This window comes from Rhamphochromis longiceps, linkage group LG3 (genome assembly GCF_057381845.1).
Source record: "Rhamphochromis longiceps isolate RC_006_pf linkage group LG3, R_longiceps_female_GT1.1, whole genome shotgun sequence".
NCBI lineage: Eukaryota > Metazoa > Chordata > Actinopteri > Cichliformes > Cichlidae > Rhamphochromis > Rhamphochromis longiceps.
Window position 1 is genome coordinate 27,371,672 of NC_140559.1, and position 15,559 is coordinate 27,387,230.

Genomic DNA, 15,559 nt, shown 5'->3' on the forward strand with positions numbered 1-15,559 from the left:
ATGGAAGTTGCTGCACTTTGTGCTGTTGTTGGTGAGTACTGTATTTATACCTGTGTACTGTCTGAAATCCACTTCAGTCACTAAATAATGAGATTGATTTGTGCTCCATGCTGTCGATAACATTCCAGTAACTTCTTACTTACTGGGGTGATCGTGGCTCAAGAGTTGGGAGTTCGCCTTGTAATCGGAAGGTTGTCGGTTCGAGCCCCGGCTTGGACAGTCTCGGTCGTTGTGTCCTTGGGCAAGACACTTCACCCGTTGCCTACTGGTGGTGGTCAGAGGGCCCGGTGGCGCCAGTGTCCGGCAGCCTCGCCTCTGTCAGTGCGCCCCAGGGTGGCTGTGGCTACAATGTAGCTTGCCATCACCAGTGTGTGAATGTGTGGATGACTGAATATGTAAAGCGCTTTGGGGTCCTTAGGGACTAGTAAAGCGCTATATAAATGCAGGCCAGGCCATTCAGTAACTTCAGTTTTTAGCTCAGTCTGTAATGAGGAAGTGGTTTCTTATAAGGTTGTTTATCATGTCCTAAACCAACAGTTTCTGCTGTGGTATCGAATAATGTTGTTTACTAGAGCTGCAGGAGTCAGGTGCTGCAGTGTTACTGGAAAACAAATCTATGTTTATATCTCTGAACTGTTTCTAACAGTAATGAAACACATATTTCAGCCAGAAGCTTGAATTACTTTGATTGGTTTTCTGAAATCATCCTATGACTAAATGGCTGGTTGATGGCAAAAGAAAAATCTCAGCTTTCCACCTTTTTTTTTCTTTTGTGCAGCTTCTCTGAGAATTGTTCCCGACAGATTACAGTTCTTCCAGTATGAGTCTGTCTCCATTAGCTGCGGGGGGCAGGAAAACTCTTCTGAGTGGAGAGTTAAGAGGAGCACGTCCTTATACACAAACACCACATGTCCCTCACCCTCAAATGGAATAGATGAATCTCACTGCGACATCAGTGATCTTTATCCAACAGACAGTGGAGTTTACTGGTGTGAGTCTGCAGCAGGCGAGTGCTTCGATGCTGTCAACATCACTGTGGCAGGTGGGTTTAAACAAATAAGGTTCAGATTTTCTTTCTTTTTTTTAATGCAATACACAACAGTTACTCATCATTCAACCCTAAACACAAAAAATGTAATGCAACTAGTGAGACATCTGTTAAAAAATCTTAATTGCCCCTTTTTCAGTAGCAACCACAGAAACATTGGGGAAGACAAAGTTTAATTTGCTATTTTGTCTTTTTACATTAATCTAATCAAATTTCATAAATTTACCAAGTACTCCTTCTCTGCCTGGTTTTGTTAACAATATTAACAATCTGGCAGTTTGTTAATGTCCTTCCTAAGAAATTCATCTCAAGCCTCCTTTTTTTCTTGGTAACAGTGTCGACACGCCCAGTACAGTTAAAGACTTCTTCGATCCTAAGGACATAAATGCTTGCATACTACAGACGTCCACATTGGATTTTAGCCTCCTAACAAGTTTTTGCCCACATTATCAAAAATTATTCTCATCATAAACTCCTCAAAAGGTCTGGTAAACAAACTGATTTTTATATAGCACCTTTCTCCTCTCCTGGAGCTCTCAAATGGCTTTATATAACATGCCTCATTCACCCTTAAATGGTTTCTATCTGAAATTCATCACATTCCAACTTGGGGTTACTATCTTTCCCAAGGATATTTGGTACTAATTTTAATGCTGCAGCAAAACTGTGAGCAACACTTGTTGGTGTAATTGGGGATAATTTAGAGAACCCTTGCTCTTTGTTTCAAAACTGATTGAACTAATAGAGTAGACTCCAATATGCTGATTTACTCATTTTGTTCTCTGACATCTGTGTCATTCAGCTGGTTCTGTGATCCTGGAAAGTCCTGCCCATCCTGTGGTGGAGGGAGACACTGTGACCCTACACTGTAAACACAATGCAGACTCCTCCTCCAATTTCACTGCTACATTCTATAAATATGATGATCTCATTGGGAGCAGCTCTACAGGAAACCTGACCATCCAAAGGGTTTCCAAATCAGATGAAGGCCTCTACAAGTGTAACATCTCTGGAGTTGGACAATCACCAGACAGCCTGCTGACTGTCAGTCTCGGGGGTGAGGGGGCATAATTCTTTTTCCCTCTTTACTTATATTGGGACGTTATTTTTTATGTAACTTCAACTTTACTCTGAACAGCTCTGACAAAAGCAATGCTCTCTGGTTGCTCTGGAATATGCCATTTATGTGTAGTTGTATTTTATGTGGATAAAATATGTGAGGCAGTCATGGGAGCTGTTTTTGTTTCGTGTTCCCAATAAAGTTTTTGGCTATTAAAAAAGCATCCTCCACTTTATATTCATGTGTCTCTCATTTACAGTAAATCATGCAATGAACAAAGTGAGTAAAGTAAGCCTTGTTTTTTCCCCACTGCTGATAACCTGTTTTTGCTTTAAAGCAGTGGCCCGTGAGCTGGCTCACTCTGGCCTGACACACATTCTCCTTCCTGTGGTATGCATCTACCTCTCAATGGTTTCAGTAATGCTGCTCAGTCTCTGGAAAACCAACAAAGGTCAGCACATGGAAAAATAGAACTGCCCTGTAAATGAAGAAACAATTTTACTTTCTTTTTTTTTTTTTTAGCTTTTAAAGAAGTTAATGAAATAATGTTTTGTATAGTAATGTTTCAAATGTTTGTCACAGTTTCAGTGCCCATGTTTATCATACAAAAGGTTCACAATTAACTTTAAACACAGCTGTGCTTTCAGTTTACTTCATCATATCCACCTTAAAAAAATCTCAGGATTTCAGGATTGTAATGCTCTCTGATTTGTTTTTTTTTTGCTGCAGGTAAGATCAACCCTTCAGTTGTGCTCTACACTGAAGTCGCCACCAAACTAAACTACAACAGAAAAGGTAAACACACTGACACACATCTCAGTATTAATGATGGAAAAAATTAATCAGTAGGTTCATTTTTGAAAATTTCTCACATTTTGAATGTAAATCAAAAGAAACTTTGTGGAATTTGTGTCACAAAATAATGATTTCATTAGAAAACAGCACACTCTAGTGTTTCGTTTATTATTAAATAAATAAAAATAAAATGGAGAGTGGTACAATTTTGAAACATCTTGGTGCATACTCAGTCATCCAGGTAAGTAAATCTCCAAAAGTTAATTCTGTTCATCTTGACGTAGCGTTTTGTGGGAGAAACGTTTCGTCACTCATCCAAGTGACTTCTTCGGTCTCAGCTGACTGCAGGTTTCCCCAATCTTATAAACAGTACATTTGCATAATGACTGAAACCAGCTCACTGAAGGAACAATGGGCTGGGAGGTCAGTTCCTTAATCTTGATTATGCAAATTCTCATGACCACTGATCAATGGCCATGAGTACCATTCACAGAGAATGGGGAACGGCTGCAATCACAGCATTGTAAGATGGTGACAGATGTACCCTTAGGCCCCCTCCTCGATTCAGAGATGGTCTTTCCCTTTTCATGTAAATGGCCTCCTTGACTCTGCGCTCAAACCAGCGTTCCTCCCTGTCCAAGATGTGTACATCTTCATCATTTATAAATATAAAGAGTGTCCACTGGCCTGTAGGTGTAAATAGACTGCAGAGTCCTGGCCTGACGAGGTAGCTCTTCTGTGTTGTGCCATCAGCTTCGCCAGAGGTTGTTTGGTTTCCCCGATGTATAAATCCTGGCAATCCTCCTAGCACTTAACAGCATACACCAAGCCTATTCAAATGGCGGCCCGCGGGCCAAATGCGGCCCAGAAGCAACCTGCGAGTGGCCCTGCCTGTGGTCCTGGCAGAAACACAGAGAAAACGCAAAAAATTAGTTAATTTAAAAAAAAATTAAAAATTCCTACAGCGTTGTGTAGACTGTGAATGCAACACTCCTAGTAGCCTAGCAATATTTAACCCACAATGCACCGTGATGTAAACATATTAAACAATCATCGTAATATATGATGCGACAACAGCATGTCTTTCTCACTCCAAAAGCGCAAAATTGACAATGAAAACTGTCGGTTTAACCCTGCCTGGACTGACAAATACTTATTCATTTTACCGAGTTTAATAATCTTACAACCGGAGTTGTACTACCATGGTGAGGGTCCTGTACAGCCCAAGAGAGAGCTGCAGCAGCTTCCCTTCGTGTTTGCTTCTTGGCGAAGAAGAAAAGGCCTTTCACAGATTCTGAAACAGTGAAATACTGCATGCTGGCCGTGGTGGATGCGGTGAAAAGTGATGAAAAAATTAAAGTAAGTGTGACATCTGCTATTAAAAACGTACCCCTGTAGGACAGTTCAAATATTCGTAGAGTTGAAGTTCTGGCGTCAGACGAGTTTGAAATGCTGTTAGATGACCTGAAGAAAACTGATGTAATGTCTATAGCAGGAGATCACAGACAGAACTGATAATGCACAGTTATGCGTATATGTCCGTTTTTTGGATGGGAAATTGCTCGGCTTACTACCGTTAGAGGGACACACAGCTGGTGAAATAATGTTTGAGAAGATTTCAGCTCTTTTTGAGGAAAATGGTCTGGATATGAAGCGTGTCTGTATACTTGTGACGGATGGGGCTCCATCCATGGCAGGAAAAGTGAGTGGTCAGCGAAATATTTATTTTAATTTGAAAGGGAATTATCAAAATGTTTTTTTGTTACTATTATTATTATTATTATTGTTATTGTTATTGTTATTGTTATTATTTCAAATGTGCAAAAAATAGTTTAGTTATAGCTCCTTTTTTTTTAAATGGACTTTTTGGTGTGCATTTGTGAGAGGTCACCAGATTTACAGGGGAATAGGAATAAAAAAAATACTTGTTTTTCAATACAGTTGTGTGGGTTTGAAATTGATCATAATCTGCTGCTTACTGGCTTCAAAAAAAATATCTGGCCCAGATAAATTCCTCGGTTTGAAAATCTGGCTCAACTAACTTCGTAGTTGAATAGCCATGGCATACACTATGTTACTCTGTTTGTGTCGGGGGACCCGATCCTTGGGGTGGACCAGTTTTTGTTGGAGCGTGTTTTGGGGTTTAAAAGCCACAGAGACCCAGTGTTTTGAAAAAATGCATCTCAACTGCTCCGATACTCCTGACACATATAGGATAACTACAGGTTTTCGCTTGGGCAGCGGTTGTCCTTCTCTCCTGGATCAGCTGGAGCTTTCTTTTGGTGCCTTCCCAGCTTTGACAAAAGTCCAGCTGGGATAACCACATTTACTCAGGGCCTTTTTGATGTGCTGTTCTTCTGCTTCCCCGGTCGATCTCTCACCTTCTCAACAAAATCCAGGGTGTTCTGGATGTGGTGTTCAGAGCTGCCTACCAGCGAGTTGAGGATCGAAGCCAGAAACTTGGAGATGTTATAGGTCTTCGGTAAACCATACAGACTTGGTGTAGATTCCCCTGGGTATAGCCTGTGGTATGATGTCCAGTCAATAGAATTGTCTTGTTCTAACTGATTCAGACAATCTATCACCCTCTTCCTGTAGCCACTTCCTGGGTCTCGTTTCAGGGGCTCATAAGTATTTTCATCACTGAGCAGTGATAAAATTTTCTCATGATAGTCTATCTAGTATTTGGGGGTTGTTCTTGATAAGGCTCTGTCCTTTGAGTCTCATCTTGCTGCTACAGTGAAAAAGGTTCAACAAAGATTGTACTTTTTAAGGAGGTTGAGAGGTTTTGATGTTTCATCTGAAATGATGACTCTTTTTTATAAAAGTTTTATTGAATCTGTTTTAACCTTCTGTATCATTGCTTGGTATGGTACAGTGGGGCAAAAAAGTATTTAGTCAGCCACCGATTGTGCAAGTTCCCCCACTTAAAATGATGACAGAGGTCAGTAATTTGCACCAGAGGTACACTTCAACTGTGAGAGACAGAATGTGGAAAAAAAATCCATGAATTCACATGGTAGGATTTGTAAAGAATTTATTCGTAAATTAGGGTGGAAAATAAGTATTTGGTCACCTCAAACATGGAAAATCTCTGGCTCTCACAGACCTGTAACGTCTTTTGTAAGACGCTTTTCTGTCCCCCACTCGTTACCTGTATGAATAGCACCTGTTTGAACTCATCATCTGTATAAAAGACACCTGTCCACAGCCTCAAACAGTCAGACTCCAAACTCCGCCATGGCCAAGACCAAAGAGCTTTCGAAGGACACCAGGAAAGGTATTGTAGACCTGCACCAGACTGGGAAGAGTGAATCTACAATAGGCAAGCAGCTTGGTGTAAAAAAATCAACTGTGGGAGCAATCATCAGAAAATGGAAGACATACAAGACCACTGATAATCTCCCACGATCTGGGGCTCCACGCAAGATCTCATCCCGTGGGGTCAAAATGATCATGAGAACGGTGAGCAAAGATCCCAGAACCACACGGGGGACCTGGTGAATGACCTGCAGAGAGCTGGGACCAAAGTAACAAAGGTCACCATCAGTAACACACTACAACGGCAGGGAATAAAATCCCGCAGTGCCAGACGTGTTCCGCTGCTGAAGCCAGTGCATGTCCAGGCCCGTCTGAAGTTTGCCAGAGAGCACATGGATGATACAGCAGAGGATTGGGAGAATGTCATGTGGTCAGATGAAACCAAAGTAGAACTTTTTGGTATAAACTCAACTCGTCGTGTTTGGAGGAAGACGAATACTGAGTTGCATCCCAAGAACACCATACCTACTGTGAAGCATTGTGCTAATGCCTGACTATGATGATGAGTTCAAACAGGTGCCATTCATACAGGTAACGAGTGGGGGACAGAAAAGCTTCTTACAGAAGATGTTACAGGTCTGTGAGAGCCAGAGATTTTCCTTGTTTGAGGTGACCAAATACTTATTTTCCACCCTGATTTACGAATAAATTCTTTACAAATCCTACCATGTGAATTCATGGATTTTTTTTTCACATTCTGTCTCTCACAGTTGTAGTGTACCTCTGGTGCAAATTACTGACCTCTGTCATCATTTTAAGTGGGGGAACTTGCACAATTGGTGGCTGACTAAATACTTTTTTGCCCCACTGTATATGTCCTTGAATAATAAGACCAGACTTAGCAACCTGGTTAAAGTGGCTGGTCAGATTTCAGGGAGGTCTCAGGTCCAGCTTGTGGACTTTTATAACAGGAGGAAGGCAACCTCTGTCTTGTTGTGTTCAGATCATCCTCTCTTTAATGATTTTTAACTGCTTCCATCAGGTCGTCGTTATAAAGTACCTGCAGTGAAGACAAAGAGACGTAGATTGTCTTTTATACCTACTGCTATTATCATGGTTAATAACACTAAACCATATGTGTTGTTGCCATTGCACACTTTTGTTGATGATAAAAGTTTGTTATTTTTCTCTGGGTTTATTTTTGGGGGTGTATGTGTTGTGTTTGTTTGTGTTATATATATATATATATATATATATATATATATACGGGTATACTGCAAATCTATTTCCCAATGGGGACAATAAAGTTACCATTGACCATTCTTGTCTGCCGGAAGGGTGATAATGTTGTTGTCATTACTAAGTGATGCGAGTGCCTTCTTCTTCTCCATGGTGATGCTGATTGTTGAGACAGGCTGAAACTTTCATCCATAGTTGCTCTGCTTCCACTTCAGCAATATTGTTGTTTCGAATTGCTGTTTCTGTGGCTGTGATCAGTTCCACTAGCTGGATTTGTCTCGGCGTGACAGGAAAATTAAACCCTTTAGCAAGGATGTTTTTCTCTGTTTGGGTGAGCTGTCTGTCAGACAAATTCTTCGCCCACTTGTCCACATCCTCAGTGTCACATTCTTCTCTCTTCTGGCTGCTGAGGACACTCTGTTTATAAGATTGGGGAAACCTGCAGCCAGCTGGGGCTGAAGAAGTCACTTGGATGAGTGACGAAATGTTTCTCCCGCTGAAAACACTACTTCCAGATGAACAGTATCAACTTTTGGAGATACAATTTTTAAAACATCACAAGAATTAAGCCTGCATACATGAAGTCTCACAGTGTGTGTAGACTGTGAGACTTCATGTAGGTGGTATATAAACGTGTAAGTGTAAGGTGTGGTTCACGTTTTTCATGAATTATGTTCTTTGTTTTTCAGGGGAACCACTGAGGAAGAGATCCTCTTTATTCTCTTCTGAGGCTCCAAAGACTCGTCTGTAAATAAATGTCTCACCATGAGCTGACTCACAAAGCCTGCAAAGACTTTTAAAATGTGTTTTTAAGAAAAACATCACTGAAATACAAATTACATAAATAAAACAATAAAAATTAAATACATTTTTATTGTGTTAGTTACTCTTTGTACAACTGAAAAAATGGGAAATGAAATTTTCTGGGTCCATTAACTCTAAAAATTAAACAGACCCCTCATAATTTAGCCTCTTATCAATTTTGGGTTAGCTCTCATATCAAATATGTCCACAAATGATTCATATGCCTAAAAACATGGATCCATCCTAAATTTTGCCTTTACACATGATTTACTGATAACAGCAATGGTTTTGGATCAAAATACTCTCTTCAGTGTTCAACATGCTTCCACTACAGACTTCTTTTCGTGTACTTTTATACATGTTGTAGCTTGTTTTTTATATACAGTTCATTTAACTGGAGTCCAGATGCAGAATTTGAGTTCCCATTTAAAATATACCAAGAGGTTATTTCAGGTGTTTTTGTCTTCAGTGAGTATTACAGTTTTACACAGTAAATCAGCCAATGAGATGACACTAAAGACAAAATAGGGGCTTGTTTTTGTTTTGTTAAATTGTCCTTTTTTGTATAAGCTTCTTTGTAGTAACATCTTCAGTACAAAATCTTCCCCACAAGATAATATCTTTGTGACACCCTGCCTAACGTCTCTTGAGAGACAGGAATGAATATTATGTACACACACACACACGTGCAATCCTGACAATTCTGTTTTACATACCCATATGGAAAATAAAAACGTATAAAAAGACTTGCATCAGCTTTAGCTTGCTTCATATAGTGAATCATATAAGGCTTATATGATATGATTTACTCATGAAAGTGGAAACTTTCATATACTGTTTAAGTAAGTATCCAAAGTATCCAAAACATACAAGTTCCATTTATATAATTTTTCAAGGGATCTTATATCTGTTTTCACTCTTGTATGCTTTTCATACAAGTTTTACACAAGACAGATACAAACCTTTATAGATTTATATATATATATATATAAACAAAAAAAAAAAACCACCCAGCACGCCCCTGCGGGCGGTTTATCCTTCAAGCTCGGGTCCTCTACCAGAGGCCTGGGAGCTTGAGGGTCCTGCGCAGTATCTTAGCTGTTCCCAGGACTGCGCTCTTCTGGACAGAGATCTCCGATGTTATTCCCGGGATCTGCTGGAGCCACTCGCCTAGCTTGGGAGTCACCGCACCTAGTGCTCCGATTACCACGGGGACCACCGTTACCTTCACCCTCCACATCCTCTCGAGCTCTTCTCTGAGCCCTTGGTATTTCTCCAGCTTCTCGTGTTCCTTCTTCCTGATATTGCTGTCATTCGGAACCGCTACATCGATCACTACGGCCGTCTTCTTCTGTTTGTCTACCACCACTATGTCCGGTTGGTTAGCCACCACCATTTTGTCCGTCTGTATCTGGAAGTCCCACAGGATCTTAGCTCGGTCATTCTCCACCACCCTTGGGGGCATCTCCCATTTTGACCTCGGGACTTCCAGGTTATACTCGGCACAGATGTTCCTGTACACTATGCCGGCCACTTGGTTATGGCGTTCCATGTATGCCTTGCCTGCTAGCATCTTGCACCCTGCTGTTATGTGCTGGATTGTCTCTGGGGCATCTTTACACAGCCTGCACCTGGGGTCTTGCCTGGTGTGATAGACCCCAGCCTCTATGGATCTTGTACTCAGAGCTTGTTCTTGTGCTGCCATGATTAGTGCCTCTGTGCTGTCTTTCAGTCCAGCTTTGTCCAGCCACTGGTAGGATTTCTGGATATCAGCCACCTCCTCTATCTGCCGGTGGTACATACCGTGCAGGGGCCTGTCCTTCCATGATGGTTCCTCGTCTCCCTCCTCTTTCTTGGGTTTCTGCTGCCTGAGGTATTCACTGAGCACTCGGTCAGTTGGGGCCATCTTCCCAATGTATTCTTGGATGTTCGTTGTCTCATCCTGGACTGTGGTGCTGACACTCACCAGTCCCCGGCCCCCTTCCTTCCGCTTAGCGTACAGCCTCAGGGTGCTGGACTTGGGGTGAAACCCTCCATGCATGGTCAGGAGCTTTCTTGTCTTTATGTCAGTGGCTTCTATCTCCTCCTTTGGCCAGCCTATTACCCCAGCAGGGTACCTGATCACGGGCAGGGCGTATGTGTTGATGGCCCGGATCTTGTTCTTACCATTCAGCTGACTCCTCAGGACTTGCCTGACCCTCTGCAGGTACTTGGTGGTTGCAGCCTTTCTAGCGGCCTCTTCATGGTTCCCATTTGCCTGCGGGATCCCCAGGTACTTGTAACTGTCCTCTATGTCTGCAATGTTGCCTTCTGGTAGTTCAATCCCCTCAGTTCTGACTACCTTCCCTCTCTTTGTTACCATTCGACTACACTTCTCCAGTCCGAACGACATTCCAATGTCATTGCTGTATAGCCTGGTAGTGTGGATCAGTGAATCGATGTCTCGTTCACTCTTGGCATACAGCTTGATGTCATCCATGTACAGGAGGTGGCTGACAACTGCTCCGTTCCGTAGTCGGTATCCGTAGCCAGTCTTGTTAATGATCTCACTGAGTGAGATCATATATATATATATATATATATATATATATATATATATATATATATATCTTTTCCATATGGGTATCTTTATGTTTTTCAGAGGCTGTTTTTTCTCACTTATGAGAATGGCAGTTGGTCACTATAAACATAAATATATAAATGATTATGGCGATTGGTTGCCAATTAGTTACTAGGAGCTGGGTCATGACAATATGTAACCAAAATCTATCTTTCAGCTCTAAATGAATGATAACAATAAATCTCAGTGAAAAACAGGATCATTTTGGGGTGGGAGGACGTGCCAGGATCGTGACATTTTGAACAGTATTAATGCACAAGTCTTTACATCTTAATTGTTACACATTTAATGCGATACACACAGAGGGTTAGGCTTTTGTACTTGTTTAGGTGAAGGTGGTTGATTTGAAGTAAATAAGGTGGAGCCACAACCCCTGACTGTGAGATGTGATACTTTACGTATCCACACCAGCAGGAAGCTGTGGCCTCTGTGACAGCGGTGTGACTTAACCTTCTCAGGCCACCATTGAGCCAGTGAGTATATCAGCAGCCAAGTATCATGGAGGTCATCACACTTTGTGCTATTGTTGGTGAGTACTGTATTTATATGTGAGTGCCGTCTGAAATCCACTTTAGCGGCTGGCTAATGTGTTTAATTTGTGCTCCATAAAGACAATAACATTCAAATAACATCAAAATTTAGTCCGGGCTGTGATGAGGAAGTGGTTTCTTTTACAGTTCACTTCCACATCTGCTCTCACAACTGGAGGCAATGTGACACGATTTAGCAGAAGTAGCAAATATTTGAATTTTGATGTTTAAAGTTTACTAGTTTTTATTAATTTTTTTCTGGTGTGTGTTGAGAAAATATTCAACTTTAGTTTAAGGATGTTTAAAGTCTTAAAGGCTAAATTAGACCAACTTTATTCATTGTAGCAACTTTTGATTTAACCCTTTAAAACCGGTCAGAGATGGCACGCTCTGTTTTGCGTAACTATTTTTAGATCGCGGTAGCACTGCAACCACGTAAGCTAGCGCAATAATTTTTTTTGCATATGAAACCGGAGGAGTTGAACTTACATCTTATGCCATCAGCTTGTCCTAGGTCATGGTTTCCTTCCACATATAGCTTTGCAAAAACTGCATAAAAAGCGCTTGCAGGAACAAAAACATAATATTCCAGAAACACGCTTTGCTGGTCCGATCAGCTGTTCAAAACACTTCCTACGTTGGAATAGACGTCAGCGCGAACTTTTGCATTTCCGCCATTACCTGCCCAAAACTGGAAGTGACGTCATTGTCGTGGAAATGTAGTTTGTTTACCATCAAGGCCTCATGAGCCTATACTGGTGGTTTTAAAAGTTATGTTTGACTTCATGACTTTCTGTGTCGTTTCTGGGATGCTTAGGACTCATATTGCACTGCTGGAAATAGTTTATTTTGATGCATATGCTGCTTTTTTGCAAATTTGCACTACAATATTTATTTTCGTTTTTCCTGCAGTGTATAAAAATTGGTGTATTTCAAAAATAAAACTATGAAGACACTCAAAATAAATTTCCTGTGGTGGGAAACTATTTTGTGCAACTTTTTTGTATTTACAGTTTTGAGGGATAAGCCTATTGAATTTCTCTAACTAGAAATATATGTTAAAAAAGCAAAAAACATTTTCAATTTTTTTGTAGTTTATTGCACTTTTTTGCAATTTATGTAATTACTATGCACTTGATGCAGACACAATATTAAAACCTGGGCTATAATGGTTGTATTGATGTATAGCAACTTGAAATGCTCCCAAAAATGGCTCCACAGCAGGTAAAAATATAATATAAGCTCTGGTGGACTTGGTTCTATGGTAGGTCTTAAAGGGTTAATGTATGGTTTAGGCACTTTATTTTCAACTTCATAAACATGGACAATAGTATGAAAATACTCATAAATTTTCATTCCTGCAAAGTATGCCTTTGTGTCAGTCAATAAGAATGTTTCCACTAATAACCTAAATATATTTGTGCATTTAATTAAAAATCTGAGCTTTCCATCATTTATCTGTTTTGTGCAGCTTCTCTAAGAATCATTCCCAACAAATCCCAGTTCTTCCAGTATGAGTCTGTCTCCATGAGCTGTGGGCAGCAGGACAACTCCTCAGTGTGGCGTATTAAGAGGAACACGTCCTTATACATAAACACAACATGTCCCTCATCCTCAAATGGAATAGATGAATCTCACTGCAACATCAGTAACCTTTACCCAGCAGACACTGGAGTTTACTGGTGTGAGTCTGCAGCAGGCGAGTGCTTCGATGCTGTCACCATCACAGTAACAGGTAGGTTTCCACTAAGATATGTTTCATTCTTCTGTTAACAATGGACTTAAAATGTGAATCTAATTGTCAGGTCATGTGTTTCAAATTCTTTCTTTTTTAAAAATATTTTGCATTCCTGTTCTAAGGACTCTAAATGAATGATGATGAAAAACAAACTCATGTGAAAATGGCAAGCTGATAAAAGCAGTTCAGTTGTGATTTAGGGCTTCAAGAAATGCAGTTGTGGAATATACTGCAAACTGTCTGTGGTAGGGAGGTATTCATCTAGAAGAAACTTTACAAGCAAAGTTACATAAACTTACATAAACCTTCCTTGCTGTTACGTATAACAGAAACAAAAAATACTTCCAGCTCCTGAGCACCTCCATGTCCATTTGCTTACAGTCTGCTTGAAGACATAACTCTCCCACCCTCTGCCCAGCTCAGTAGTCTTAAATAACGCAATGTTTGCATTTGTGCCGTCCTCCTGCTTTCCCGGTGACACTGCTGACATACCCGGTCCAATAATTAATATTAACCTGACAGAGTGCACATGCATGTTTGAGTATAATGTATGTCTTAATGTACTTTCTCATTACTTAATTAACTTAGATTTTTTTATACCAGCATGGATTCTTGATTTTGTAAATTTATAGCGTGACAAGAAGAAGAAGTTTTGCTCTTTGTTGGTTTGTTTGTTTGTTTCAATTAAAATAGCCAGAACTGAGTAGACTCCAGTATCACGTTGACCTTTTGCATATTTGTGTTTCAGCTGGTTCTGTGATCCTGGAGAGTCCCGTTCATCCTGTGATGGAGGGAGATACTGTAATTCTGAACTGTAAATACATGGCCACTCTCTATGATAATGTCATAAGTGAATTTTACAAAAATGAGCTTCTTATTGGGCGCAGCTCAACAGGAAACATGACTATCTACAGAGTCTCTAAATGTGATGAGGGACTCTACAAGTGCAACATCTCTGGAGCAGGAGAATCACCTGACAGCTGGATGACTGTCAGAGGTAAGACTATTATTATTATTATTATTATTATTACTTCGTTTAACTGTAGAGTGAATTTTATTAGGAACAAATGTATACTGGCTTACGCCTACTGAATCTAAGCTGCTTTAAATTGATCAAACTGCTCCTGGCAGTGTGATGATATCAGGATGGTCGTATTTTGAAAGTTTTGTTGATGACTATGTGAATCGCATTTAACAACGTAACTGTTGGCTTACAAAGATAAATTCATCTAATCTTTTACTTAAAAGTGCTATTTTAAGTCAAAAAATGTATCCTGACAAGTACCAGTACAGACTTTGCTGGTACTTGATGGTGTAATAAAAGTAAAAGTTTGATTGTGAAGCGGTCCACTCCCTGCTGCCAATGTTCACCATCTTAGATACAGAGAGGAAGTAGGAGTAAGATGATTATGCTCATGCAAGTTATCCAGTTTCATCACCTGTCATTACATATGTTCTGGCATTGTGCAGTAATGGTTATGCATGTTAATTTGTCAAAACAGCAGAATTCCTCGACATCTTCAGAAAGTGTGACGTCTCACACATTGAAGGAGCGTTGTGGTTAAGCTTAGACTTCACAGCCTTCTCCAGTGACAACAGTGAAATCCTCTAAACTGGATGTGTCATGCATGTGCAGCTGACAGATTTAAGGAGGTGAAATAGTGCAATGACGTCAGGGGACTTTCTTTTCTGTTCCTGATAAATTGGTTGGCAAATCGAAGGATCCTCAGTTCTGTTCTGCCCTAAATCACTGATGATGAAAATAAAGAATAATAAAGAGCCATGTACACAGTGGACATAGTTGTTTCCATCATCATGCTAACCTGTGGTTTTTGTGCTTTGAAGCAGGACATCCTGAACTGCGTCATCCTGGCCTGACACACTTTCGGTTTCCTGTGGCTTGCATCTTCCTCTTATTGTTCTCAGCTGTTCTGCTCAGCGTCAGCAGCAAAGGTATGCATGCAGAAGAAATTACTATCTTGTGAGATATGAAGAGTAACAATCAGAAGACTGTTACAGTTTCACTCCGCTAAAATACTGTAAATGAAACAAATAAACATGTGTCCAACTTTTATCATTTAAATGCTCTGCAACACTTTGCTTGTTTGTTTTTTTTTGCTGCAGGTAAAATTGACCCTGTGGTCGTGCTGTACACTGAAGTCATCTACACACAAAAGTGCAGGAGAAAAGGTTAACACACATATACAGAGACCTTGTTATTAATCTAAATAATAATAATAATAATAATAATAATAATCATAATAATGGCACCAATTCAAATTTAAACATTGAGTCCCACAATCCAGAAATGACTCATATGAGTGAAATGCCCCCGACATGTTGGTGCTAAGCATGCTCATTTCCTGTCTGGTCATTTGCATCTTTACTTTTTTCTTTTTTTTGTTAGGTCGACGACTGAGGAAGAGGTCCTTGTTGTTATCATCTAAGGCTGCATACAGATGCG

At 40.3% G+C, this 15,559-nt stretch overlaps 2 protein-coding genes across 2 annotated transcripts; both read left to right on the plus strand.

Annotated features, from left to right (window-relative positions):
• LOC146673755 (uncharacterized) lies at positions 1-4,418 on the plus strand. Its single transcript, XM_085401011.1, has 7 exons — positions 1-31; positions 779-1,042; positions 1,851-2,096; positions 2,449-2,559; positions 2,838-2,903; positions 3,137-3,144; positions 4,302-4,418. The coding sequence occupies exons 1-7, from the start codon at positions 1-3 to the stop codon at positions 4,416-4,418; spliced, it is 843 nt and encodes a 280-aa protein (XP_085257137.1).
• Positions 4,419-11,272: 6,854 nt separating this feature from the next.
• On the plus strand, positions 11,273-14,707 carry LOC146673756 (sialoadhesin-like). Its single transcript, XM_085401012.1, has 4 exons — positions 11,273-11,356; positions 12,829-13,092; positions 13,844-14,092; positions 14,598-14,707. Exons 1-4 carry the CDS (start codon positions 11,326-11,328, stop codon positions 14,705-14,707), a joined length of 654 nt encoding a protein of 217 aa, XP_085257138.1. The 5' UTR covers positions 11,273-11,325.
• Positions 14,708-15,559: the final 852 nt, after the last annotated feature.